This window comes from Macaca mulatta, chromosome 20 (genome assembly GCF_049350105.2).
Source record: "Macaca mulatta isolate MMU2019108-1 chromosome 20, T2T-MMU8v2.0, whole genome shotgun sequence".
Taxonomy (NCBI): Eukaryota; Metazoa; Chordata; class Mammalia; order Primates; family Cercopithecidae; genus Macaca; species Macaca mulatta.
In genome coordinates, this window is record NC_133425.1 from 26877231 (window position 1) to 26903824 (window position 26594).

General features: G+C 48.3%; 1 protein-coding gene across 34 annotated transcripts in view; it reads left to right on the plus strand.

Moving 5' to 3' along the window:
• The window catches only part of IL4R (interleukin 4 receptor), a 50645-nt gene that overhangs the window by 14065 nt on the left and 9986 nt on the right, over positions 1 to 26594 (plus strand). For 3 of the 34 annotated variants that reach the window (XM_077985686.1, XM_077985688.1, XM_077985687.1), the window contains 6 exons: positions 11139 to 11256; positions 13716 to 13803; positions 15654 to 15792; positions 18390 to 18541; positions 20606 to 20757; positions 24380 to 24531. In XM_077985686.1, the coding sequence (XP_077841812.1) occupies positions 20708 to 20757; positions 24380 to 24531 (202 nt within the window). In that variant the 5' untranslated portion in view covers positions 11139 to 11256; positions 13716 to 13803; positions 15654 to 15792; positions 18390 to 18541; positions 20606 to 20707. Of the gene's footprint in view, positions 1 to 1816; positions 2022 to 4337; positions 4471 to 7524; positions 7953 to 8327; positions 8422 to 11138; positions 11277 to 13687; positions 13808 to 14602; positions 14851 to 15632; positions 15793 to 18389; positions 18542 to 20605; positions 20758 to 24374; positions 24585 to 26594 lie in introns of those variants that run through there. The other 31 variants (XM_077985671.1, XM_077985677.1, XM_077985673.1 and 28 more) reach the window with 24 other exon arrangements.

Below are 26594 nucleotides of genomic sequence, written 5' to 3' on the forward strand. Positions count from 1 at the left end.
TTCCTCATTCCCTCCCATACCCCGCCCTCTCATAAGAACCCTCAGAGTCTGCCAGGCGCAGTGGCTCACACCTGTAATCCCAGCACTTTGGGAGGCTGAGGCAGGTGGATCACCTGAGGTCAGGAGTTCGAGACCAGCCTGGCCAACATGGCAAAACCCTGTCTCTACTAAAAATACAAAAATATTAGCTGGGCGTGGTCGTGGGCACCTGTAGTCCCAGCTACTTGGGAGGCTGAGACAGAAGAACTGCTTGAATCTGGGAGACAGAGGTTGCAGTGAACTGAGATCGCACCATGGCACCCAGCCTGGACTGCAGAGTGAGACTCTGTCTCAAAAAAACCAAACCAAAACAAAAAAAACCCTTCAGAATCTGTAAAATGGGTTTAATAATTATACTTATAGGGAGAGCTTAAAGCACCTAGGCTAGTGTCTGGCACCAAGGAAACACTGTATACCTGTTAAAATAAGAATAAAATAAAATACACATGATCACGTATTGAGTGCCTGCTGTAGGCAGGATGCCGGACCCCCTCCCCGGGAGAACTCTTGGGCATCCCCGCTAAAGAAACCTGACCCCCTAGGACGAGGGAGGGTCTTCCCTGAGGGCCTGCTAACAGCCTCCTCTACTAATCTGAAGTCCTGCAGCTTGCCCAGCAGGCTGGCCTCTCACACGGGCTCCCCCCACAGGCCGCCATCTTGGAAAAGGCCAGTGGCTCTGGAATCATTCTTGACTCCTATTAGCTCTCCTGTTCTCTCTCCCACCCCACAGCATCCATCCTGTCAGCAAATCCTGTGGGCTCTATCTTCAGTACAGCTCTAGAATTCAGCCCCTTCTCAACCTCCCCATCCCCGCAGCCTGGTGTAAGCCCTGGCACCTCTCTCTGGGGCCAGAGTGGCAACCTCCTCATTGGTACCCACTTCTACCCGTGCCCCCACCACCCGGGCAAGAGAGGTCGTTTTTAGTCTCACCATGTCACTTCTTTGCTCAAGACGCTCCAGTAACTTCTTCCTTGCTCAAATATTTGTTAAAAGAAGAAAGGAATGAATGAATGAATGAATGGCCTGTTTGCATCTGTAATAGCCAGCCTATAGGAAGTGCTTGGAAAACACCCACAGCAAGAATAAATGAGACGATGCCTGGACATGGCAGCTCATGCCTGTAGCACGTTGGAAGGCCAAGGCAGGAGGTTTGCTTGAGGCCAGGAGTTTGAGGCTGCAGTGAGCTGTGATTGTGCCACAGCACTCCAGCCTGGGCCATAGAAAGAGATCCCATCTCTACAAAAATTTAAAAATTATCCGAACATGGTGGCATGTGCCTGTAGTCCCAGATTCTTGGGAGGCTAAGGCGGGAGGATCCCTTGAGCCCAGGAGTTCAAGGCTGCAGTGAGCCTTGATGGTGCTACTGTATTCTAGCCACAGAGCAAGACCCTGTCTCTAAAACAAAAAAAGAGAAGGAGAATAAATGAGGTATTTGAGCTAGTGGGTGAGGACGGGTGAACCACAGCAGGCTGGTGGATGCTGTTTTTGGAGGGTGCTGATTTGTGTTCCTGGTGGCTACAGAGCCAGTCTGTTGCCTCCCCCTCCCTCCCACTGGCTGGGCTGGGGATGCAGCAAACCAGGCAGAGCCCAGGCCATTCTGGAGCCCTGGCCTGGCCTGCCTTACCATCCCCGTGGGGCTACTGACGTGGCTGCTGGTTCTGGAAACCTCAGTTCTGGGAAGGTTGCTGTCCCAGGAAGACGTGCATGCCTAGCTTCCTGCCAGCCCAGCCCAGCCCAGCCCAGCCGTCCCAGAAGCCAGAGGAAGCTCTGAGCTGGTTTCTTATAAGTAGCATGACTAACTGATTGCGCCACAGGAGGTGAGGTTTCAGGCCAGTTTCTATCGTGGAGTTTCAGGGGTCAGCGGCTCCAGAGCCCCCAGCCCCCACCTGAAACCCCTGCTGTCCCTGGATTCCTCTCCACATGCCGCCTGTCACAGAGCTGCTTGCATCCTGTCTGCAGAACCAGCCCCTCCTCCAAGCCAGGTTTGCTGCCCAGAGGGAAGAAGAGCAGAAGGCCTGTACCACCCGCTGCACGCCCCCACTCCTCTGCCCGTCCCCCCCTCCACCCGCCATGGGTTTGGAAAGAGCCCTGCTGGGTTGCTTCCAGGCTGCTGCTGGCTTCTGACATTTCAAGGCTTAATCACTTAATCTCCCCCGAGTTTTTTAAAAACGCGAGTTAAGTGTGTTCTCCTGCTGGCGGGCGTGTTTTCCCAGGCGGCTGCTTCTGCTCACTTCCTGGCTGGGGCCTTCACCGACGTTGCTACTTCCTAACTCTGTGACCTTGGCCTTGTCGCTTGCTCTCTCTGGGGCTCAGGCCAATGGGTCTCAGGCCAATGGGGCTCCCTGGACAAAGTTCCAGGGTTTTGGGGACTGCATTTCAAGGGTCAGCAAGCACAGTCCTTAAACACATGGATTCTGGAGTGACAATGCCTGGGTTATGGCTCTGCGACCACCAGCAAGTGCTCTAGCCTTTTTGTGCCTCAGTCTTCTCATCTGTAAAATGGGAATGTTAATGGCACCTACCTCATAGGGTCTTTGGGAGAACCAAATTGATTAATATATTGTAAGTACTTAGAACAGTGTCAGGCACAAAATAAGTACTTCTTATACAATTACTATGGACAAAAGCTTGGGACCTGGTTCATGTTTAAAAATGATTATTGAGGCCAGGCGCGGTGGCTCACACCTGTAATCACAGCACTTTGGGAGGCTGAGGCGGGCAGATCACGAAGTCAAGAGATCAAGACCATCCTGGCCAACATGGTGAAACCTCGTCTCTACTAAAAATACAAAAATTAGCCGGGCGTGGTGGTGTGCTCCTGTCTGTAGTCCCAGCTACTCAGGGGAGCTGAGGCAGGACAATCGCTTGAACCCAGGATGCAGAGGTTGCAGTGAGCTGATACCGCACCACTGCACTCCAGACTGGTGACAGAGTGAGACTCCATCTAAAAAAAAAAAAAAAAAGATTGAATTTATTATTGCTGAATTTGTTTTTTTTTGAGACAGAGCCTCGCTCTGTTGCCCAGGCTGGAGTGCAATGGTATGATCTCGACTCACTGCAACCTCTGCCTCCTGGGTTCAAGTGATTCTCCTGCTTCAGCCTCCCGAGTAGAGGCACCCACCATCATGTCCGGCTAAGTTTTGTATTTTTGTAGAGACGGGATTTCACCATGTTGGTGAACTCCTCACCTCAGGTGATCCACCTGCCTCAGCCTCCCAAAGTGCTGGGATTACAGGCGTGAGCCACCGTGCCCAGCCTATTATTGCTGAATTTTAACCATTCATTCATTTAATATATGTTTATTGAACACATACTATACCTATGTCAGGCACTGTTTTAGGCACTGGGGATAAAGCAGCGAGCAGAGCATGTATGCCTGCCCCCCTTTTGCCTTCCCTGTGAATAAAAGCTCCCTGAGCCCTCCCCAGAAGCCAAGTAGATAGGTGTGCTATGCTTCCTGTACAGCCTGCAGAGCCATAAGCCAATTAAACCTCTTTTCTTTGTAATTGTAAATTACTCAGTCTCAGATATTTCTTTATAGCAATGCAAAAATGGACTAACACACTTGCCGTCTGACTTTTTCTTATGGCATATTTTGATCTAGGCCAGACACAGTGGCTCACGCCTGTAATCCCAGCACTTTGGGAGGCCAAGGCAGGTCAATCACTTGAGGTCAGGAGTTCAAGACTAGCGCAGCCAACATGGGGAAACCCTGTTTATACTAAAAATACAAAAAATTAGCTGGGTGTGGTGGCACACACCTGTAATCCCACCTACTCAAGGGGCTGAGGCACAAGAATTGCTTGAACCTGGGAGGCAGAGGTTGCAGTGAGCCGATATCACGCCACTGCACTCCAGCCTGGGGAACAGAGTGAAACTCCGTCTCAAAAAAAAAAAAAAAAGAAATCTGGGGACGTTGAAAACATTTTTGCAGTCAAAGCTATCTATCTTTGCTATCTGCATCTTGAAATAAAATAAACATTCACACATGTAACCTCACTAATCTGATTAGAGGTAGTGATAAGTACTATGACAGAAATAAACAGGGTGTTGTGATAAGAAGTCACAGGGAGGGCCGGCATTAGATGAGGGGGTTCAGAGAAGGCTTTTGAAGTTTCTGGTACAAACACTTGGAGAGGGGAGAGCTGGGAGTGCATCCCAGGGCTCAGAGGCCAATGGAGGATTGCAGAAGAGGGAGAGGGGATAGGAGGGAAATGTTAGGGGGGTAAGCAGAAGCTAGTTTGTCAGGGGGCTTGGCTCTTTTCTTCATTTTCTTAAGTTAAACTTTTTATTTTCAGATAACTAAAGATTTATACACAGTTGGAAGAAATCATAGAGAGGTTGGGCGTGGTGGCTTACGCCTGTAATTACAGCACTTTGGGAGGCCGAGGCGGGCAGATCACTTGAGGTCAGGAGTCTGATACCAGCCTGGCCAATGTGATGAAATCCCATCTCTACTAAAAATACAAAAATTAGCCGGGCATGGTGGCACACCTGTAGTCCCAGCTACTGGGGAGGCTGAGGCCGGAGAATCACTTGAGCCCGGGAGGCAGAGGTTGCCATGAGCCAAGATCGCGCCACTGCACCCCAGCCTGGGCGACAGAGTGAGACTCCATCTCAAAAAGAAAAAGAAAAAGAAAAAGAAGTCGTAAAGAGACCCCCGCTTCTATGCTGTTCCCCCCAAGGGCAAGATTGTAGAAATCTGTAATACAGTATCACAGCTGGGATGTTGACACTGATACAATCGACCTTGTTCGGATTTCCCGATTTACTTGTACTAATTTTTGTATTTGCATACGCATGTGTGGTTTAGTGCTACACAATTTTATCACGGCATAGGTTTGTGTATGCAGCCAGGATCCCGGCATAGATTTGTGTATGCAGCCAGGATCCAGCACAGTTCTATCATCACAAGGATGGCTCCTGTTCTCCTTTTATAGCCACATCCAACTCCCTTCCTGACCCACCCCCTTAGCCCCTGGCAACCACTGATGTGTTTTCCATTTCCATAGTTCTGTGATTTCAAGTCTTACATAAATGCAGTCAGGGGGTGTGTACTCTGGCAACTGGCTTTTTTCTTGGATTTTATTCTAAGTCAGAGATGCTTCTCTGATGAGCTGTGTACCCCTTGGGGATCTGTGGCCCCTGTGAGGAAGCCCTTTAGGAGCCAGGGGGCGTTGGATGTGTGAGCTGGCCCTGGCCTCATTTCTGATTTTAAAATGGCTCTGGCTGTGATGTGGAGAAGAGGCAGGGTGAGCCTCATCCGCAGTAACTGCTAACTGTGCACATCCCCCCAGACTTCTCAAAAATTTGCCACTCCCCTGCTCAAAGAGCCTCAAAAGCTGCCCACTGCTTAGAGGACAGGCCTTTGACCTGAGGTCCTCCCTTGGGCTTTGGGGATTCTGTGAACCCTTAAAATGGAACGCAGAATGAAGTGTGTGCACATTGCCAGAAACAGGGTTTGGGGTTTGCATTAGATGCTCGGATGGGTCATTGACCCCCAAAACAGTAGGGACTCTGACTGCTAGACAGATAGTGGTTAAGAACCAAAGCTTTGGAACCCGAGTGCTGGATTTAAGACCCATGACTGTCACAGCTGTGCAACCTCAGACAAATCACTTTCTGTGCCTTGGTTTCCTCATCCGAAAATGGAGAAAGTAATATGACCTATTTCATAGAGTATTAAATGCATTCGTACATGTAAAAGGTGTAAAAGGAAACTTGGCATGTGGTAAACTCTGTGTGTTTGTTAAGTGAATGGTGAGGCTGCCCAGTATAGGAGGGCAGAGCTTTTTAGGTAAAGACTTTCTAGGCCTCCTGGGATTCTTAGGCCCTCTCTGTGTTGGTTGTTGTCATACATGACAGCAGTATTCCTTCCAAAGGGATGTCAAGCTGTGGCTGCACACTGCAGTTAGAGCCAGTTGATTGGCAGCACTGTTCAATTCAACTGTGTCCTTACTGATTTCTGCCTGCTGGATCTGTCGATTACCAAGAGAGGTGTTGAAGTCTCCAGCTTCCAATATTATCCAGTAATATTATTATTCAGAATAATCACAGATTTCTCTATTTCTCCTTGCTGCTCTCGGTGTTTGCCTTACATATTTTGACCCTCTGTTGTTAGTTGCGTACACATTAAGGATTGTTATTTACATCTTGGAGAATTAACTCCTGAATCATTATGTGGTGCCATTTTTTTAAATTTAGAAATCTTATTTTTTATTTTTTGAGACAGGGTCTTTCTCTGTTTCCCAGGCTGGAGTGCAGTGGCATGAACACAGCCCACTGCAGCCTTACCCTCCTGGGCTCAAGTGATCCTCCTGCCTCAGCCTTCCCAGTAGCTGGGGCTACAGGCATGTGCCACCTCTAATAACCTTTCTTTAATTTACAATAGTATTAGTTCATTCTCACGCTGCTCTAAGGACATGCCCAAGACTGGGTAATTTATAAAGGAAAGAAGTTTGACTCACAGTTCTGAAGGGCTGGGGAGGCTTCAGGAAACTTGTAATCATGGTGGAAAGGGAAGCAAAGACATCCTTTTTCACTTGACGGCAGGAAGGAGAGACAAGAAAAGTGGGGGAAAGCCCTTTATAAAACCATCAGATCTCATGAGAACTCACTCACTATCACAAAAACAGCGTGGGAGAACTGCCCCCATAATCTAATCACCTCCCATGAGGTCCCTCCACCAACACGTGGGGATTACAATTCATATTATAATTCAAGATGAGATTTGGGTGGGGACACAGAGCTAGACCTTATCACATTATTATTCATTTGTGCCTTCTCTCTTATTTTTTTGATTTGCCTAGGTGTAGGGATTTATCAATTTCATTGATCTTTTCAAAGAACCAATTTTTGATTTCATTGATTTCCTCAATTAATTTTCTATTTTTAATTTCATCAATGTATGCTCTAATTTTGTATTTTTTTGTTTGCTTGTTTTAGACATATATTGCTTTTCTGTTTCTAGTACGCTAGATGGAAACAGATTGTTGATTTTAGAACTTTCTAAGATATACATTCAATAATGTAAATTTCCCTCTAAGCACTTATTTTGCTACATCTCACAGATTTTTATAGGCTATATTTTCATTTTTATTTAGTTAAAAATATTTTTAATTTCTCTTGTGATTTCTTTGTGATTTTCATTTTTATTTAGTTAAAAATATTTTTAATTTCTCTTGTGATTTCTTCTTTGATCCATATGTTATTCAGAAATCTCCAAATACTTGGAAATTTTCTGGCTTTCTTCCTGCTAGTGACTTCTAATTTGAATCCACTGTGGCCTAAGAGCATACTTTGTATGATTTCTAATGTCTTAAATCTCTTAAGGTTGTTTTATGTCCCAGAATGTGGTCTGTCTTGGTGATTATTCCACATGAACTTGAGGAGAATGTGTATCCTGCTGTTGTGAGATGTAACATTCTATAAATGGATATACCTCTGTTAATACGACCTCAGGTGACTCTTTTTTTTGTTTTTTTAAGTTGCTCCTTCACCATTGGCTTTTGGAGATTTTGCAGATGATAAAATCCCCAGGACTTTTCTGCTGCTCAGTCAGATTTTCTTATCCTACACTTGCGGAACTGTTGTTTGAAATTGACAAGCAGGATGGCCAGCTCTGCCCGGCTCATTTTATTTCATCTTACTGGGTTCAGCCTGCAGTTTTAGGAGATGAGGTTGAAGGAACTGGTATACTGGAATCCACGGTGGGCTCAGAAGCAAACAAATGTGGGTTCTGATTCTAGCTCTGAGCTTTTACCAGCTGTGGGTCCTGATGGATGGGTTATTTCACCTCTCTGGCCTCGGTTTCCTTAGCTACACAGTTGGGCTAACAGCCTACCTTTCAGGATTCTTGTGTGGATTCGGTGAGGTAATACTTCTAAAGCAGCTAGCAAAGCGTCAAGTACAAGGTAAGTGCTGGGCAAGCAGGGATTTTGTTTACACAAAGCCTTGACTCAACATAAGGAGGCTGTTTCCAGCCTCTGTTTAACTGAGACCTAAGAGAGAATGTTCCGTCTGTGGCAGGGTATGGGCTGAAACTGCCTGGGGACATGTCAGAGGTGGGGTGTTCGCAGGACATCCTTGTCCAGGTTGGCAGTTGAGCTTGGCAGGTGACCCCTGAGACCCCTCCCAACTCCAGCACTTCAGGAATCTCTTGATTTAGAATGGGAGCTTGTCATCTCCTCTTGCCACGTACTTGACCGCGATAACGTGGCGCTTATCTTTTTAATTCTTTTACTCACCTGCATCTTTATTCTTTTTGCCTCTGATGTGCATGGAAGCCTCTTCTCCCACCACATCTGTGATTTCTCCTGAAATGTAGCACCCACGCATCCCTGAGAAGCTAGCTGCGGCCTGTGTGTGTGCACTTGGGCATGAGTAAGTGTGGGTGTGCCTTCCACAACAGAGTATCAGTCCTGACACCATGCTGGGATGTTTCAGTCAATCCTGACTGGGTTGTCAACTTCCCTGTTTCCCTTTGGAGGACTTTACCGTGAAAGTCTTCTACTGTGCGACCTTGGACAGGCGTCTTGGCTTCTCTGTTTCTCTTTATTCAAAATTGAGGCTAAAGTGACATCTTTGCCATCTCTGCCACAGGATAATGTGGGCATCTGTGTAGTTGTGAGAGTAAAAGTTACTGGGACTTGCAGAGGAAATCAGTGTCGGGAACCCACCACCCCATTTCCACCCCTCCTTTACTTGAGACTTTGCTTTTGTAACTCTCAGCAAGGACGACGAGTTCGGGCTTTGAGCAGATACGGAGCCTCCCCCTAAAGAGAGCTTTGCAGCCTCATGCTGAGCTGGTTAGGGGCCCCACGTCATGTCCTAAATGAATTTAATCAACAAACAGTTACTGAACACGTGCTATGTGCTATGTGCCATGTGCTATGAACACGTGCTATGTGCCAGGCGCCGTTGTAGGTACTGGGGACTCAGCGGTGAAAGGGACAGACCCTGGCTGTCAGGATGACAGACAATTTAAAAAGGGACAGTTGTCCCACACTGGCTTGTCCTTTGCACCCCCGGCACTTCATGAGGAGTAGTGGCCAGTTCCTGTATAGACTGACCCTCGGCGTACATTTGCCTGACGTTTCCAGATGATTTATGCATCCTTGGCAGGAACCCAGGAAAAGAAATGCTGTGCTCTTCTCAGGCATTGTTTCAGGGGGATGATGACGGGAATTTGTCCCATTGCTGATGGTTAGTTTAGATCACCTGGTGAAGGTGGTGTTTGCCAGGTTTCTGTATTGTAGTGTTCATTGATACGTATTTTCACTCATTAGTTAATATACAAGTTTTGCAGGGAGTTACTTTGAGCCTGTCATAGTAAAATAGAGCTTTCCCTTCTTCCCTATTTATTAGAGATGAAGTCTGGCTGTGTTGCCCAGGCTGGAGTGCGGTGGTGCGATCATAGCTCACTGCAGCCTCCAACTCCCAGGCTCAAGCCATCCTCCTGCCTCAGCCTCCCAAGAAGCTGGGATTACAGGCACACACCACTGCACCCGGCCTCCTCCATTTATTGATTTGTGTCAATACAGACTCCTGGACTTTAACTCTAAGGGTTACAAGTGGGTACCATAATATTCATTTTGATGCTCAAATTGTGCCCATTTTGTCCAGGTCAAGCTAGCTGCTGAGTAGTTCCTTACTGTCTGGCACAAGAATTCCAAGCCTATCTGGTACTTTTCCTTCTCCTGGAATCAGCCATTTCTCTAAGGAGCTCTGGTTCCTTTCAGTACAGAATAGTATTGAGAAGCCAAGACCTGGTCACCAGGAAGGCATGATAATCAAATGTGATGAACGATCTTGGATTGGATCCTGGATGTCTAAAGGGCATTATTGAGGCAATTAGCAAAACGTAAATGGGGGCAGTGGATGAGATAGTGGTGATGCATCACTGTAAATTTCCTGGTTTCAATGGTTGTATTGTGGTTATGCAGAGAATGTCCTTGTTTTTCTGACATGCACACTGAGGTATTGGGGTAATTTATTCATTACGGAGATACGTGAGTGTGTGTATGTGTCTCATGCACAGATGTTTCTTAATGATAGGGTTATGTCCCCATAAACTCATCATAAGTTGAAAATATTATTAAGTCAGAAATGCACTTCATACTCCTAACCTACTGAACATCATAGCTTAACCTAGCTTGGATCACTTACATTAGCCTATGGGTGCTCCAAGTACTGCTTCTACTGAACACACATTGATTTTGCACCATCATAAATTAGGGGAAGAGAGGAAAAGCACGAGTGAGGGAGGAAGGGCCGGGCGCAGCGGCTCACGCCTGTAATCCCAGTGCTTTGGGAAACCAAGACGGGCAGATCGCTTGAACTCAGGAGTTCGAGACCAGCCTGGGCAATATAATGAGACCCCATCTGTACCAAAAATAGAAACACTTAGCCGGGCCTCGTGGCGCACATCTGTGGGCCCAGCTACTCAGGAGGCTGAGGTGGGAGGATTGCTTGAGCCCAGGAGACAAATGTTGCAGGGGGTTGAGATTGTGCCACTACACTCCAGCTTGGGTGACACAGTAAGACTCCATCTCAAAAAAAAAAAAAAAAAAAAGAAAGGAAAGAAGAGAAGTTCCCTCCAGGTAGAGGGGACAGAGAAAGGAAGGACGTGGAGGTGGGACTGAGTTTGGTGTGTTTAAGAAGTGTAGGTGGCAGGCGTGGGATGCATGGGCACTGGGCCCAGGTGGAGAGGGAGGTGGACCCCTGCGGGGGAGGGCCCTGAAGTGTGCCCAAGTCACTGGGAGAGCATCCAGCAGGGTCCTAGGGCTCCTGAGGTGGCCTTAAATCCTTATGGTGCCCCAGACACGGCACACAGTACTTCAGAGGCAACGCCTCAGTTCCTGTTTGCTGCAAGCCTGTGAAGTTAGCCTTGGAACCAGTCCTGTGTCACAGAAACAGCCAGAGCGCCAAAAGAGAATGCTTTTGATGGCAAAGAGGTACTCACTACCAAAACAAAGCCTGGGAGCTGCTTTCTTGAACAAGACCCCAGGAGACAGACCCAAGCGGGAAGTGAAGGATGGGCGCTTGAAACGTTGCAGGGAATATAATCCAGTGCATGCTTTTTTTTCCTTTTGCGACAGGGTCTCACTGTGTCGCCCAGCCTAGAGTGCAGTGGTGCGATCTTGGCTCACCACAACCTCAGTCTCCCAGGCTCAAGCGATTCTCCTGCCTCAGCCTCCTGAGTAGCTGGGACTACAGGTGCGCACCACTACCACCCGGCTAATTTTTTTTGTATTTTTGGTAGAGATGGGGTTTCACCATGTTGGCCAGGCTGGTTGTGAACTCCCAAAGTGCTGGGATTACAGATGTGAGCCACCACGCCCAGCCCTAGTACACACTTTTTGGAGGGGATTTGACGTTATGTACCAGGAGTGCTGGGGAAAAGTACACACTTGACTCCGTGAGATTCTGCTTCTTTTTTCTTTTCCCTCCCCTCCCCTCCCCTCCCCTCCCTTTCCTTTCCTTTCCTTTTTTTTTTTTTTTTGAGACGGAGTCTCACTCTGTCACCCAGGCTGGAGTGCAATGGCATGGTCTCAGCTCACTGCAACCTCTGCCTCCTGGGTTCAAGCGATTCTTCCGCCTCAGCCTACCGAGTAGCTGGGACTACAGGTGTGTGCCACCACACCTGGCTAATTTTTGCATTTTTAGTAGAGACAGGACTTCACTATGTTCACCAGGCTGGTCTCGAACTCTTGACCTCGTGATCTGCCTGCCTCGGCCTCCCAAACTTTCTTTTTTTCTTTTTTTTTAATGACAGAATCTTGCTGGAGTGCAGTGGTACAATCGGCTTACTGCAGCCTTGACATCCCAGGCTCAAACGATCTTCCCACCTTAACCCCCCAAGTAACTGGGATTACAGGCATGCACCACCATGCCTGGCTGAGTTTGTTTAATTTTTATAGAGATGAGGTCTCACTCTGTTGCCCAGGCTGGTCTTGAATTCCTGGGCTCAAGCCATCCTCCCTCCTTGGCCTCCCAAAGTGCTGGGATTACAATTGTGAGCCATCACACCCGGCCTCTGAACACTTTTTCCAATGATAATAGCTGGTGCTATGGTCTGACTGTGTTCCCCCAAATTCATATGTTGAAACTTCATTGCCATTGTAGTCATATTAAGAGATGGGGCCTTTGGAGAAGTGATTAAGTCATGAGGGCTCTGCGGTTGGTCATGAATGGGGTTAGTGCCCTTATGAAAGGCCTGAAGGAAGTGTGTTTACCCCTTCTGTCATATGAGGACACAGCAGCATGGCATTGTCTGTGAGGAATGGGCTGTCACCAGATCCGGATCTCCTAGTGTCGTGATCTTGGACTTCCCAGCCTCCAGAACTATGAATTAGAAAATTTATTTATTTATTATTTGTCTATTTTGAGACTGAGTCTCACTCTTGTCGCCCAGACTGGAGTACGATGACGTGATCTTGGCTCACTGCAACCTCTGCCTACCCCAGTTCAAGCGATTCTCCTGCCTCAGCCTCCAGAGTAGCTGGAATTACAGGTGGCTGCCACCATACTCGGGTAGTTTTTGTATTTTTAGTAGAGATGGGGTTTCACCATGTTGGCCAGGCTGGTCTTGAACTCCTGACCTCAGGTGATCCTCCCACCTCGGCCCCCGAAAGTGCTGGAAATACAGGTGTGAGCCACTGTGTCTGTCCTGAATAATAACATTTTTAAAACAATTTTTCAAAAATTCACCATGAGGTCTCACTATGTTCCCTAGGCTGCTCTCAAACCCCTGGACTCAAGTGATCCACCCCACCTTCCCGAGTAGCTGGGACTAGAGATACACACCATTGTACCCAATAGAGCAATACATTTCTGTTCTTTGTAAATTACCTGCTTTAAGGTATTTTTGTTACACAGCCTGTATGGACTAAGCTGACTGGTAACGTTACTTGAGACTTTACTGTGTTCCTGTCACTGTTGGAGGGCTCTGTCTGTGTTAGCTCATTTAATCTCCACGACACTTCAATCAGATGGGGCTATTCTTAGTCCCACTTTATAGATAAGGAAACTGAGGCACTGAAGCACAACTTGCTCAAGGTTCACATCTAGTCAGTGACAGAGCAGGTATTTAAACCTCAGGAAATAATCAGAGAAACATGTGTAGAGGGTTCTCCAAGGAAGGCCACATCCAGAAGCATCTCCCGGGACAGTTGTTGTGTGGCTCACCCTCTGGACTTTGTGGGTCTGGGTGTTGTTTCATGATTATAGAGATTATCTGTGAACGTGGAGGACCTGTTGTCCGCAGAGACACAAATGGCCAGGGCATGGCTGGGCGTGGTGGCTCAGGCCTGTAATCCCAGCATTTTGGAAGCCCAGGGGGGCAGATCATGAGGTCAGAAGTTCGAGATCAGCCTGGCCAACATGGTGAAACCTTGTCTCTACAAAAAATACAAAAATTAGCCAAGTGTGGTGGCGGGCACATGTAATCCCAGCTACTCGGGAGGTTGAGGCAGGAGGATCACTTGAACCCGGGAGGTGGAGGTTGCAGTGAGCTGAGATCGCACCACTGCACTCCAGCCTTGGAGACAGAGGGAGACTCTGTCTCGGAAAAACAAACAAACAAATGGCCAGGGCAGGGGAGGGTTGCGTGTTGAGTAAGATGAGCTCTGCTGGAAGTACAGGTCAGCACTAACCTGCTTGCTCTCTCTCTGCAGGTGCCTTGGCATCTCCCAATGGGGTGGCTTTGCTCTGGGCTCCTGTTCCCTGTGAGCTGCCTGGTCCTGCTGCAGGTGGCAAGCTCTGGTAAGTCACCACCTCTCAATCATTCATTTGTTGACTATTAATGGTGTGCTAGGGTCCTGCGGTATATCACCTGGCCTTATGGAGATTACACTGCAGTGGGAGGGGACAGTCAATGACAGGTGGCCCTGATTATCAGTAAATTCTAAAGATTGTTAGAAAGTGATGGTGGCCGGGTGTAGTGGCTCACACCTGTAATCCCAACACTTTGGGAGGCCAAGGCGGGAGGATCGCTTGAGCCCAGGAGTTCAAGGTCAGCCTGGGCAACATAGGGAGACCTTGTCTCTACAAATAATAAAAATATTAGCCAGATGTGGAGGTGCACGCCTGTAGCCCCAGCTACTCAGGAGGCTGAGGTGGGAGGATCCCTTGAACTCAGGAGGTCAAGGCTGCAGTGTACTGTGATCGTGCCACTGCACTCCGGCCTGGGTGAGTGAGATCCTGTCTTAAAAAAAAAAAAAAAAAGAAACGGTGATGGGAAAAAAACACAACAGCATAAGAGGGGGTTGGGGAAGCTGGGTGGGGTGGGGAGATTGCAGTTTAAAGTAGGGAAGTCAGGGAAGGTGTCATCGAGCTGACTTGGAGGAAGCGGGAACCGTGCGGATATCTGGGGAAGGCTCATTCTTGGCAGAGAGGCCCTGCACTAAGCCTGGTGGGAGGCTTGAGCACAGAGTGAATGTGGTGGAGGAGAGTGAGCAGCAGGAGGAAGGAGTGAAGGTCAGCAAAGTGACAGGGTGGCTGAATCAAAAAGGACCTTGCAGTGTTTGAGCAGAGGATCCACATCATCCATTGTGTTCCAAAGGACCCCTCAGGATGCCGTGTGGAGAAAGGACGAGGGTGGAAGCCGGGAGGTCTCGAGGGAGGTCTGGAGTGGAGATGAGAGGCTCCAGATCCCTCTGGGAGGCAGATTTGAGGACAGATTGGAATTGGGGTGAGAGAGAGAGAGAGAAAGAGAAGTGGCCAGGATGTCTCCAAGATTTCTGACCCAAGCTACTGGGAAGGACGCGGTGGTTGTCATTTCTGAAATGCAGAAGGATGCCAGAAGAGAAGGTACTTTGGGGAGGGGTGGGAATCAGGAGTTAGTTCTGGACATGAGATAAGCTTGGAGTATTTATTTGCTATCTAAGACGGCTCCTTAACATGGTCAGCCCTTATGCAAGTTGTTGTCAGCTGAGATGGGCGTGGCACTGAGCATGGGAGCATGGAGGCACCTGAGGGTCAGGGGCTGGGTGGCCTCATGTTCAGGTGATTTAGCAAACTCAGCGTCCATCCTGCCGATTCCAGTCCTGCCGCAGCCACTGACAAGCTAGGAGGGCGCCAATGTTTCCTCCAGCCCATCCATCTCCTCTCTCCCATTGGCCAAACCCAACTGGAAACCAAAGACCAAGGGTACCTGGTGATGAAGACTGTGGTATCAGCCTCCTGAGCACAGAGAGGGCAGAAAGGGGTGGGAACTAAGAGGGGCACAGATAGTGGGCAAATGGGGAAGTGGCACTTCCCCTAGCTCGAGGGCACAGGCTTGGTGTGATGGATTGGCACTCCTTAAACTGCTACATATTTTCTCTTTAATTTGGCCAAGAACAAGTTGTCAAATTTGTGTAAGATAAAGGTGCACTTGGTTCATTCTTCTCTAATGGCCCCCGCACCCATGGGTATTTCTTCGGCTTCCACAGTCATCCAGACACTAGCTGGGAAGCTCCAGCAGCTCTGGTCCTGGCCCCAGCTCTGTGGGCGCTGGCCCTCAACTTTGCCTGCACTGTGGTTTTGTTCTGTTCCCCTTGATCCTGTTTGGGTGCAAGTCCCCCTCATGCGTTGCATTCCTGGCCGCTCAGGCTGCTCCTGTGTCTCCCCAGGGAGCATGAAGGTCCTGCAGGAGCCCACCTGCGTCTCCGACTACATGAGCATCTCTACCTGTGAGTGGAAGATGGGCGGTCCCACCAATTGCAGCGCCGAGCTCCGTCTGTTGTACCAGCTGGTTTTTCAGTCCTCTGAGTAAGCCTGTGCTGGAGCTGGAGGTTTGGGGAGGTTGTGCCCAAAGGGTTTGGCCCAAGAGTGAGCTGGGTCCAGGTGGTCCGGGAGTGCAGGATGCTGAGTATGGTTTGCTGCTGTTTATTGGGGATGGTGTTAGAGGGGAGGTCCCATCTCCGGGGACATGTTATGTAAGATACAGCGGAGCGCGTGCTGGGAGTGTTGGTCCAAGTGGCACATGGATACGGCTGGAATATTGGACTAGACCAGCAGTTCTCACACTCTTTGGTCTGAGGACCCTTTTTCACACTTAAAAATAAGTGAGGACCCAAAGGGCTTTGATCTAGGTAACACATCGTTCTATGTTTACCTAATTAGAACTTACAATGGAGAAATTTTGTAATTTTTTAAAAATTAAAACAATTAAAAATTTTTTTCTTATCAAGATGGAGGTCTCACCGTGTTACCCAGGCTGGTCTCAAACTCCTGGGCTCCAGTGATCCTCCTGCCTCAGCCTCCCAAAGTACTGGGATTATAGGCGTGAGCCACTGTACCTGGCCCAAAATGGAGAAATGTTAAGTCACAACAACATGCAAACCCCCATTCAACAAATCATCAGATCAATGACACGATCACAGGTCATGTAGCCTCTAGAAAATTCCACTGTACGCCAGTGAGAGAGAGTGACAAGGCAAATAATGTCCCTGTATTATGATGAAAAGAGTTTGACCTGGTGGATCCAGACCACACTTTGAGAACCACTGGACTAGACCCTTGATTGAGGAATAGTGTTGCGAGTGGAGTTCAGTGTGATGGTGGATGGACCAGGGGACCTGACATAGGAGTCAGGTGGTTCCCTGGGCTACTCCATGGTGCACAGGATGCTTTGTTACACTGGTGCCCAGGACATAATCACGTACACAAGACACACAGTTACGGGGCAGACTAGGGATATACGGCACACCAGCACGCAAGGTACACTGGTAGAGGTGGTATTCCATGATTATTCTAAGGTAGATGGGCTGTGCTTTGTGTCCATTGGTATAGTCCAGGAACTGGCAAACTATGGCCTGTGAGCCAAATCTGGCCCACTGCTTGTTTTTGTAAATAAAGTTTTATTGAAACACTTTTGCAGTACATCAGCAGAATTGAGTAGTTGTAACAGAAACTGCATGGCCCTCCTTTATCTTTTTTTTTGAGATGGAGTTTCGCTCTTGTTGCCCAGGCTGGAGTACAATGGCACAATCTTGGCTCACTGCAACCTCTGCCTCCTGGGTTCAAGCGATTCTCCTGTCTCAGCCTTCTGAGTAGCTGGGATTACTGGTGCCTGCCACCACACCCGGCTAATTTTTTGTATTTTTAGTAGAGACCGGCTTTCACCACGTTGGTGAAGCTGGTCTCGAACTCCTGAACTCAGGTGATCCACCTGCCTTGGCCTCCCAAAGTGCCGGGATTATAGGCATGAGCCACTGAGCCCAGTCTACTCCTTTATCTTAATTGAAATAATTCAGAAATGGAAAGTCAAATACTGCATGTTCTCACTTATAAGTAAGAGTTAAATAATGTGTACACATGGGCATTATTCCAGGTACAATGGAATAATAGACATTGAAGACTTAGGAGGGTGGGAGAGGGGGTGAGGGAAAAGAAATTACTTAGTGGGCATAGTGTAAACTATTTGGGTGACGGACCCACCAAAACCCCAGACTTCACCACTAGGCAGCATATCCAGTGAGAACAGATCTGGGGGTTGCCATCAAAATTGCACTTGTAAGGCCAGGCACCCCAGTGATTCACAGCTGTAATCCCAGCACTTTGGGAGGCCGACCTGGGCAGATCACTTGAGGCCAGGAGTTCGAGACCAGCCTGGCCAACATGGTGAAGCCGCGTCTCTACTAAAAATACAACAGTTAGCTGGGTGTGGTGGCGCACACCTGTAATCCCAGCTACTAGGGAGGCTGAGGCAGGAGAATTGCTTGAGCCCAGGAGGTGGAGGTTGCAGTGAGCTGAGATCACACCACCGCACTCTAGTCTGGGTGTCAAAGCGAGACTCTGTCTCGGAAAAAAAAGAAAAAGAAAAACAGCTCTTGTACCCCCTAAATTTATACAAATAACCAAAAACAAACAAACAAACAAAAAACAACAACAAGAAATTGTATGGTTTTTGAAGTCCAAAATATTAACTATCTGGCCTCTTACAGAAAACGTTTGCAGACCCCTGGCTTAGCCCATGAGATGTGGGTTGGCTGTTAAGGTGGAACACTGGAATTACCCTACGATGGCCAAATTTTGCGATGCACAGCTTATGTTGTTCTAAGTTAATTAGTGCCACCGGTTCTTCCCTTTCATGGGCTTTCCAGGACAAGCTAAGTCCCAGGACCAGGGCCAGCAGCTAGTCGGGTGTGGGAGCATCCCTGGTGCATGTGACCAGCAAGAGCGGCAACGCTGGTCAGCCGCCCCCAGCACACCCTGGCCGCTCCCAAGCCCCCAGATCTGTCCTCACATCAGTGATCGGGAAGCTGGAAGAGTATGATGCGGTTCCCGGAGGCGTGTCCCAGGCACAGCCGTGGGGCCCAACCAGCCTACAGGTGAGCAGCCTAACCGAGCCCCTGTATCTGCAGAACCCACACGTGTGTCCCCGAGAACAACGGCGGTGTGGGGTGCGTGTGCCACCTGCTCATGGATGATGTGGTCAGTATGGACAACTATACGCTGGACCTGTGGGCTGGACAGCAGCTGCTGTGGAAGGGCTCCTTCAAGCCCAGCGAGCATGGTGAGCAGGGCAGAGTGTGGCGGGCGTGGGTGGGTGTGTTCCCACAACCGCCTGGGCTGAGGGTGTGGTGGGCAGGGGAGGTGGGGGGGGTCACAGCAATAGCAGGAGGAAGCCACCTGTATTTTCCCAAATCTGATAGGATTCCTGCCCCTGCCTGGGCCTCAGTCCTCCCATTTTTTAAACAGAGCTGGGCACAGTAGACCACTAAGCCCCCTTCAGCTCAGCTGTTTCCAGCCCTGAACTTATGTGCCCAGGAAGGTGTATTGAGATGAGGCATGCTTGCTTGAAGGCATGCCTGCTGCTGATTGAAAACTGAACTGGGAACAGTCCTTCTGTTCTGTGTCCACTGGTCAGCTGCTGCGGCTTCAGATGGTCTAGACCATGGAAGGCTGACCTTCTCCTGGTACCTGGGGTCCCTGCAGGAGCCTCCCGTGAGCTTGCTGGGGTGTGGTGACAGGAGTTTAAAACATTGGTCATTGCTGTGTGACCTTGGGCAAGTCATGTTTCCTCTCTGAGCCCCAGTTTCCAGAAGACAGTTATTGTCCCCATTTTGCAGTTGAATGAACTGTAGTTCTGAGAAGGCAAGTAACCTGCCTCGGGTCACACAGCTTCTCAGCAGCAGAGGCAGTACTCAAGGCCACGGCCCTGCAGGGCTCAGTTCACCGCGCCATCAGCCGTTCCAGAAGGTCTGCTCAGGGCTGGTAGCTGGGAGGTTATTTAAACTGACCCATGAATGAACTTTAAGATAATTTTTACGTTTTTATTTTATTTTTATTTTTACGTGTTTCCTGTTTTTTCAGAGACAGGGTCTCTGTCAGCCAGGCTGCAGTGCAGTGATACGATCATAGCTCACTGCAGCTTCCAATTCCTGGGCTCAAGTGATCCTCCCGCCTCAGCGTCCCGAGTAGCTAGGACTAAAGTGTGAATCACCATACCCAGCTAACTTAAAAAAATTTGTTTTTTGTGGAGATGAGAGTCTCACTGTGTTGCTCAGGCTGGCTGGTCGCAAACTCCTGGCCTCAACTGATCCTCTTGCCTCAGCCTCCTAAAGTGCTGGGGTTACAGATGTGAGCCTACATACCCAGCCTACATTTGGGTTTTAATACAAATGAAATATATTTTTAGTATATTGATTTTAATGCATATTAAAATGCATTATATTCTATTCCCGTGATGCATAGTATAACCCGAGGTCTCAGGGATATGATTGCTTCAAAGGAGACCAAGTTTTAAAACAGATCAATCAAAATAAAGAAAAATACTCAGAAAATCATCATAAAGTACGGAGATGTGGCCAAAGGAGTGAAGGATGCAGCTGTAAAAGCTGAAGTTTGAGACTGGGCATGGTGGTTCCCTATAATCCCAGCAGTTTGGGAGGCCGAGGTGGGCGGATCACCTGAGGTCAGGAGTTTGAGACCAGCCTGGCCAACATGGTAAAACCCCGTCTCTACTAAAAATACAAAAAATTAGTCTGGCATGGTGGCAGGCGCCTGTAATCCCAGCTACTCGGGAGGGGAGGCTGAGGTAGGAGAATAGCTTGAACTCAGGAGGCGGAGGTTGCAGTGAGCCTAAATCACACTACTACACTCCAGCCTGGGTGACAGAGCGACATTACGTCCCAAGAAAAAAAAAAAAGGCTGAAGTTTGGGTTACTTTGGCTCATACATTTTGCCTTCACTGTAGAAAGGTGGTTAATAAAGACCAGGCGCGGTGGCTCATGCCTGGAATCCCAGCACTTTTGGAGCCCGAGGCAGACAGATCACTTGAGCCCTGAGCAACTGAGGCTGCAGTGAGCTGTGACTGTGCCACTGCACTCCAGCCTGGGCAACACAGTGGGACCCTGTCTCAAAAAGAAAAAAGGGTAATTAATAAACACTAAAATTCTATGTAGAATTTTAGCAACATTAAATTGTGGCTCTGAATCTGTGGTGCTCCAGAAGTATGCTACAGAGGTTTTTGTCCACCAAAAATCTGGGTGGTGGCTGTGGTTTGCAGTCTGGGGCTGGACTGGGTGATGGGGGTGTCACTGCATAGATCCTCACACAGATGCTGTTTCTCCTGCAGTGAAACCCAGGGCCCCAGGAAACCTCACGGTTCACACCAATGTCTCCGACACTGTGCTGCTGACCTGGAGCAACCCGTATCCCCCTGACAATTACCTGTATAATGATCTCACCTATGCAGTCAACATTTGGAGTGAAAACAACCCGGCAGATGTGAGTGGGCATGCTTTGACATTTTTCTGTGACCTCTGGGGAACAGGGTGGGTGACCAGCAGGGGCCCAGTCCCTGGAGCCAGGAGCCTAGGCGGCAAGCCCTGGGACTGGATAGCAAATCCCAGGAGCTAGAGACCTGGCTTCTCACCCGGCTCTGCCCTAGGCAAGTCCCTTCGCTTCCTGGCCCCCCACCCCGAACATGAGAGAAGGGGAGTTATTTCTGCTCCCCGCTCCTCATCTGTAAAGGTTAGGGCTATGGGCTGCGTCTGTGTTTCCCAGTTTGGGGGACACAAGCGATCGTAGGTGGCACATCCACAGCTCACTTGATTAACCCTATTATTGAAGAGAAGAATACTGATTCAAGAGACAGTGACCCATGTCAGTTCCCCTTTGAGGCCATCCGGGTAAGGAGGAAGTCTTTGTGAGCTAACTCCTCTTAATGACGTGAGCAGAGGCCACACCCCAGGCTTAGACTTTCCCAAGAAAACAAGGTCAGTTTGTTGCTTGGTCCACATGGCAGCTAGTCCTGACATTCCCTTCACGGTAGTGGTAGTGGAGTTTTTGTTGTTTGTTTGTTTGTTTGTTTTGAGACAGTGTCTCGCTCTGTCACCCAGGCTGGAGTGCAGTGGTGCCATCTCGGCTCACTGCAACCTCCACCTCCTGGGTTCTAGCGATTCTCCTGCCTCAGCCTCCTGAGCAGCCGGGACTACAGGCGGCTGTCACCATGCCCGGCTGATGTTTGTATTTTTAGTAGAGATGGGGTTTCACCGTGTTGGCCAGGCTAGTCTCGAACTCCTGACCTCAGGTGATCCACCCGCCTCAGCCTCCCAAAGTGCTGGGATTACAGGTGTGAGCCACCGCACCTGGCCAGTGGAGTTCCTCCTTAAATACATGTATTGACATCTTTAAAAAGAGCGAGAGGATTTACAGGAAACTGTCAGGTCAATAATGGCAGGGACCGTCCACAGGGGGTGGCTGAGTTCCCCTATTTTTGCTGCCGGTGTGCGGGGAGGTCATTTCCTGCCACCCATGTTTCCCTACCCTGAATCCACCTTCCTCACATTCCCATTGAAGGGATAATCTCTGGGTCTCGCCATGTTGTCTAGACTGGTCTGGATCTCCTGGCTTCATGTGATCCCCCTGGCTCGGCCTTCCAGGCTGCTGGGATTACAGGCTTGAGCCACTGCATCCAGCCCAGATCTGAGATTTGTGCCCAGTATTTGAACTCCCAAGCCTGTGAGCTCTTTTTCCTCCCATGGACATTTGTCTCAGAGATGGTCTCCTGAACACCTGACCTTCTTGTTAAGAAAACAGACAAACCACAAGTAGTTCCTTGGAAGCTCAGATTTCTCTTTTGTTTCTTAACAAAACATTTCGCAGTTCCCAGCTCCCTTCCAGGGTGTACAGTTTCTTCGGTAATCTAGCTATTGCTTCTTGTTTACTCTTGTTTAGAAAGAAAGATGAAAGGGAGTGAGAATTTTCCCTCCCTTCTCTAGTCTCCCCTCAACTCACACCCCACCCTCAGCTCCTCTGTAATAGGAAAATCTCTGAACTCTCTGCAATTGCTCCAGCAATCTGTTGGGACTTTGCTTCTTTCTTGTGAAAAACTCCCTTTGGCTCACTTTGCACCAGATTTCCCCAAATGTGCTTCCAACCACAAGCAGAAATGGAGCTGCCAGGAACCAGTAAGAAACTGCCGGGGGCTGAGGAGGAGGAGAGGGAGGTGCATAGCCCTGGATCTCGCAGGGAGAGGGGTGACAGGATGAGAACTCAGGTTGCTCACTTGCCATCGTGGTCAGCGTTCATTTATCACTTTTTAAAGCTTTTTTGGAGGGTAAGAGTAATAGTTACATGAAATAAAAATACAAATGGTACAAAAGGACTTAGAATGGAAATACGTTTCTCTCCCGACTGCAGCCTCCTGTTTTTCTTCCCAGGGACTGACGACTGCTATCTGTCTCTTGCCAGGAGGGAAAAGGAGGCAAGGTTAGGGCAGGCAGAGGGCATGTGCATCCTCTAGAGAGAGCTTATGTCTATACAAGCAAATTGTCTTAATTTTCTATTGCTGCATAATAATGGTACCACCAGCTTCAGAGCTTTAAACAACACCCATTTATTATCTCACAGTTTCTGTGGGTTGGGAGTCTGAACATAGCTTAGCCAGGTTCTCTGCTTTAGAGTCTCGGGAGGCTATAATCAAGTTGTGGGCTGGGGCTGCAGTTTCATCTGAGGCTCAACTGGGGAAGGGTCACTTCTAAGCTCATATAATATTGGTGACATTCAGGTCCTGGCAGGCTGTTGAACTGAGAGCCTCAGTTTCATGCTGGCTTTTGGTTGTAGTTAACCCCACATTCCTTCCCGTGTGCCCTTTGCAAAGCCATCAAGGCAGAGAGACTTGCAGTCTTCTGTAATATAATCACATCCATGAAATCCTCTATATATCTCATCACCTTTACCATATTCTATGGGTTAGAAACAAGTAGCAGGTCCTGCCTACACTTGAGAAGACCAGATGACACAAAGACATGATTCAAAGTGGGGATCCTGGGGGCCATCTTAGGTTTGTCTGCAATGATCCTTGTGCCATCTCTCTCTGTTTTTTTGAGACAGTCTCACTCTGTCACCCAGGCTGGAGTGCAGTGGCGTGATCTCAGCTCACTGCAATCTCCGCCTCCTGGGTTCAGATGATTCTTCTGCCTCAGCCTCCTGAGTAGCTGGGATTACAGGCACCTGCCACCACACTCAGCTAATTTTTGTATTTTTAGTAGAGACAAGGTTTCACCATGTTGGCCAGGCTGGTCTTGAACTCCTCACTCAAGTGATCCACCCACTTTGGCCTCCCAAAGTGCTGGGATTACAGGCGTGAACCATGCCTGGCCCTATCTCTCTTTAAAAAAACAAAACAAAACAAAACAAACAAACAAAAACATAAAAGGAAGCAGAGAACACATACACATCTGCATCTTACCTTGTTTACTTAACAACACATCTTGGAGGTCACTTCTCAGTGAAGGCTAGGTTGGGCAGAGCATTAGATTCTAGGCCAATGAGTTTGGACTTGACCATGGAGACACTAGGAAGCCCATGAAGGGACAGAGAGAGATGCTTTGACCCTGCCAGTCCTTCAGAAAGATCACCCTGTGCTTTTTGTATACCAAACCCTACTCAATATACTTACCTATGTTAACCCATTTCCTTATCACCACAACCCTGGGGGGAGGGAGATAGGCACTTTATTACCCTCATTTTGCAGATGAGGACATTGAGGTCCAGAGAGGTTATGTCACTTACATAAGGTCACACAGCCAGGAAGTGGTAGTGGGGACTCTTACCCTTGTTTTACAGATGATATTGAATTATCTCACGAAAACTCAGAAAGGTTAAACAACTTGCCTAAGTAACATAATACAGCTAATGAGTCGGGGAGCCTAACCTGTGTTGCTTTGGCCTGGTCACAGTTACAGAGGTGGCAAGCAAGGACCTAAACAGGATGAACAACCACATACCTAGGCTGATGGCTCTAAACATGGTGGGGTCAGCTAAGGACAGCAACCAGGGTGGGCACTGGTCGCCCTCATTCCCGGCTGGTGCACTAACATCTCCCTTTTCTCTACCAGTCCAGAATCCATAACGTGACCTACCTAAAACCCACCCTCCGCATCCCAGCCAGCACCCTGAAGTCTGGAATTTCCTACAAGGCACGGGTGAGGGCCTGGGCTCAGCACTATAACACCACCTGGAGTGAGTGGAGCCCCAGCACCAAGTGGTACAACTGTGAGTATCAAGAGGCCTTAGCAATGCTAATCTCCACTCTCCATTCTTCCCCTGTGGCTAGACGCATCCCCTGGCTGAGTCTCTGGGTTTTTATATCATAGGATGCCTCTAATGGCAAATAATGAAATTACCACCTGCCATGGTGTATCGGTCAGGTAGGCAGGCTAGGCTGCAGTAACAAGCAAGCCCGCAATTTCCATGGCTTAACACTATCGGAATATATTTCTTGCTCATGTAACAAGCTAATGTGAATGTTGCTGGTTTGTGGGTGGTTTCCCTACCTATAGAAATCTGGGGAGTGAGGTTCTGTCCATCTTGTGGTGCCATCATTCTCCAGGACAAAGATTCTTAACTGTTTTTGTGTCCTGTTTCCATTTGGCAGCCTGGTGAAGCCTATGGACCTCATCTCAGAATATTTTTAAATACATAAAATCCAAGCCTGGGCAACATAGTGAGACCCCCATCTGTACAAAAAATTAGTCAGGCATGGTGGCATGGACCTGCAGTCCCAGGTACTGGGAAGGCTGAGGTGGGAGGTTCACCTGAGCCCAGGAGTTTGAGGCTTCAGTGAGCCGTGATCGTACCACTGTACTCCCACCTGGGTGACAAAGCAAGAGCCCATCTTTAAAAATAAATAAATACAATGAAATAAAATAAAATAAATAGAATTACAGAGGAAAGTAATTGTATTGAAATGCAGTTATAAAATATTTAAACAAATTTTTAATCTAGGGATATATGTGCTTCTTTATTAAGATATAAATAAGTTCTAGGGGTAGATCTCATAACTACTGTAATTTCAAAGTAGATAAGCATAAATAATACCTTATGATACTGAAATTGTGATGTGATATGAGAGTAGCTGTGAGTTTTCCTGGGGACAGGATCACTGATGCTATCATTATTGGGGTCTCTTCCCTCCATTCTTTTTTTAAAATTTAATTTTAATTTTATTTTAAAAATTTTAAAATAAATAGAGAGAGGGTCTCACTATGTTGCCCAGGCTGCTCTTGACCTGGGCTCCAGTGATCCTCCCATCTTGGCTTCCCAAAGTGCTGGGATTGCAGGTGGGAGCCAGTGTTCCTGGCCCCTTCCTCCATCCTTAATGGAAGATGCCAGGTGTCAGAGGTTAGGGAAAACAAAGATGTAATTTCATTCCCATCCAAGTTCTCAGAGCCTTGAATTCTACCTGTAGCCATGTTGGTCCACCAACCCCAAGTGAAGAATCCCTGCTCTAGGGCCCCACCATTCTGCATCCAGCCAGCAGAAGAGGCGTGATGGTGTGGAGAGCACATCTGCTTCTTGAAAGCAGGCAGCCCGGAAGTGGGCCACATCACTTCCTCTCAAATTCTATTGGTGAAAATGGTCACATGACTACACATAGCCACAAAGGAGGCTGGGAACTTGCTCACTTGAAACCTACATCCCAGAAACAACTCTTTTCAGTGAGGTATCCCACAGGTCTTTTGCAGTAGAAATATTGATTGTCTCACATAAAATGAAATCTTACAAATGGACCTACTGGGTTTTGTACAGCAACCGAGTGATATCTCTTCCCTTCTGCCATCCTTCACACAGTGGCATTTTATCCTTAGACTTGCCACCCATGCCCTCAGGTTGGCCGTTGCACACTGCCTTACATAAAGCAGGAAGGAAAGGAAAGGCTGCTACGAGAGAGTGTACCTTGTGCATCTCTCTTTTTTCATCGGGAAGCAAACATCTTTCTAGAAGCTTCCCTAGCACAATTCCCCTTACTTCTCATTGGCCAGGACTGTTACATGTTACATGGTTACTGTTACTTGCTCATTGCAAGGAAGACTGGGAACTCCAATGCCTGGAAAAGGGAACAGGATAATCGTGATTGGCCCAAGCCTTAGGGTGGTCATGGCTCCCTGACGAGGGAGAGAGGAAAAAGCTGTGGAGTGAAGAAGACTGCTTCAGTTTCCCCATCTGTATAATGGGAGGAGTAAGGGCTGTTGTGAAAACTCGAGGAAAGAAGATTCTTCAACGTGGTGGGTGCAGTGGCGGCTGGCAGTACCCCGACCCTGCCACCGCACAGCCCT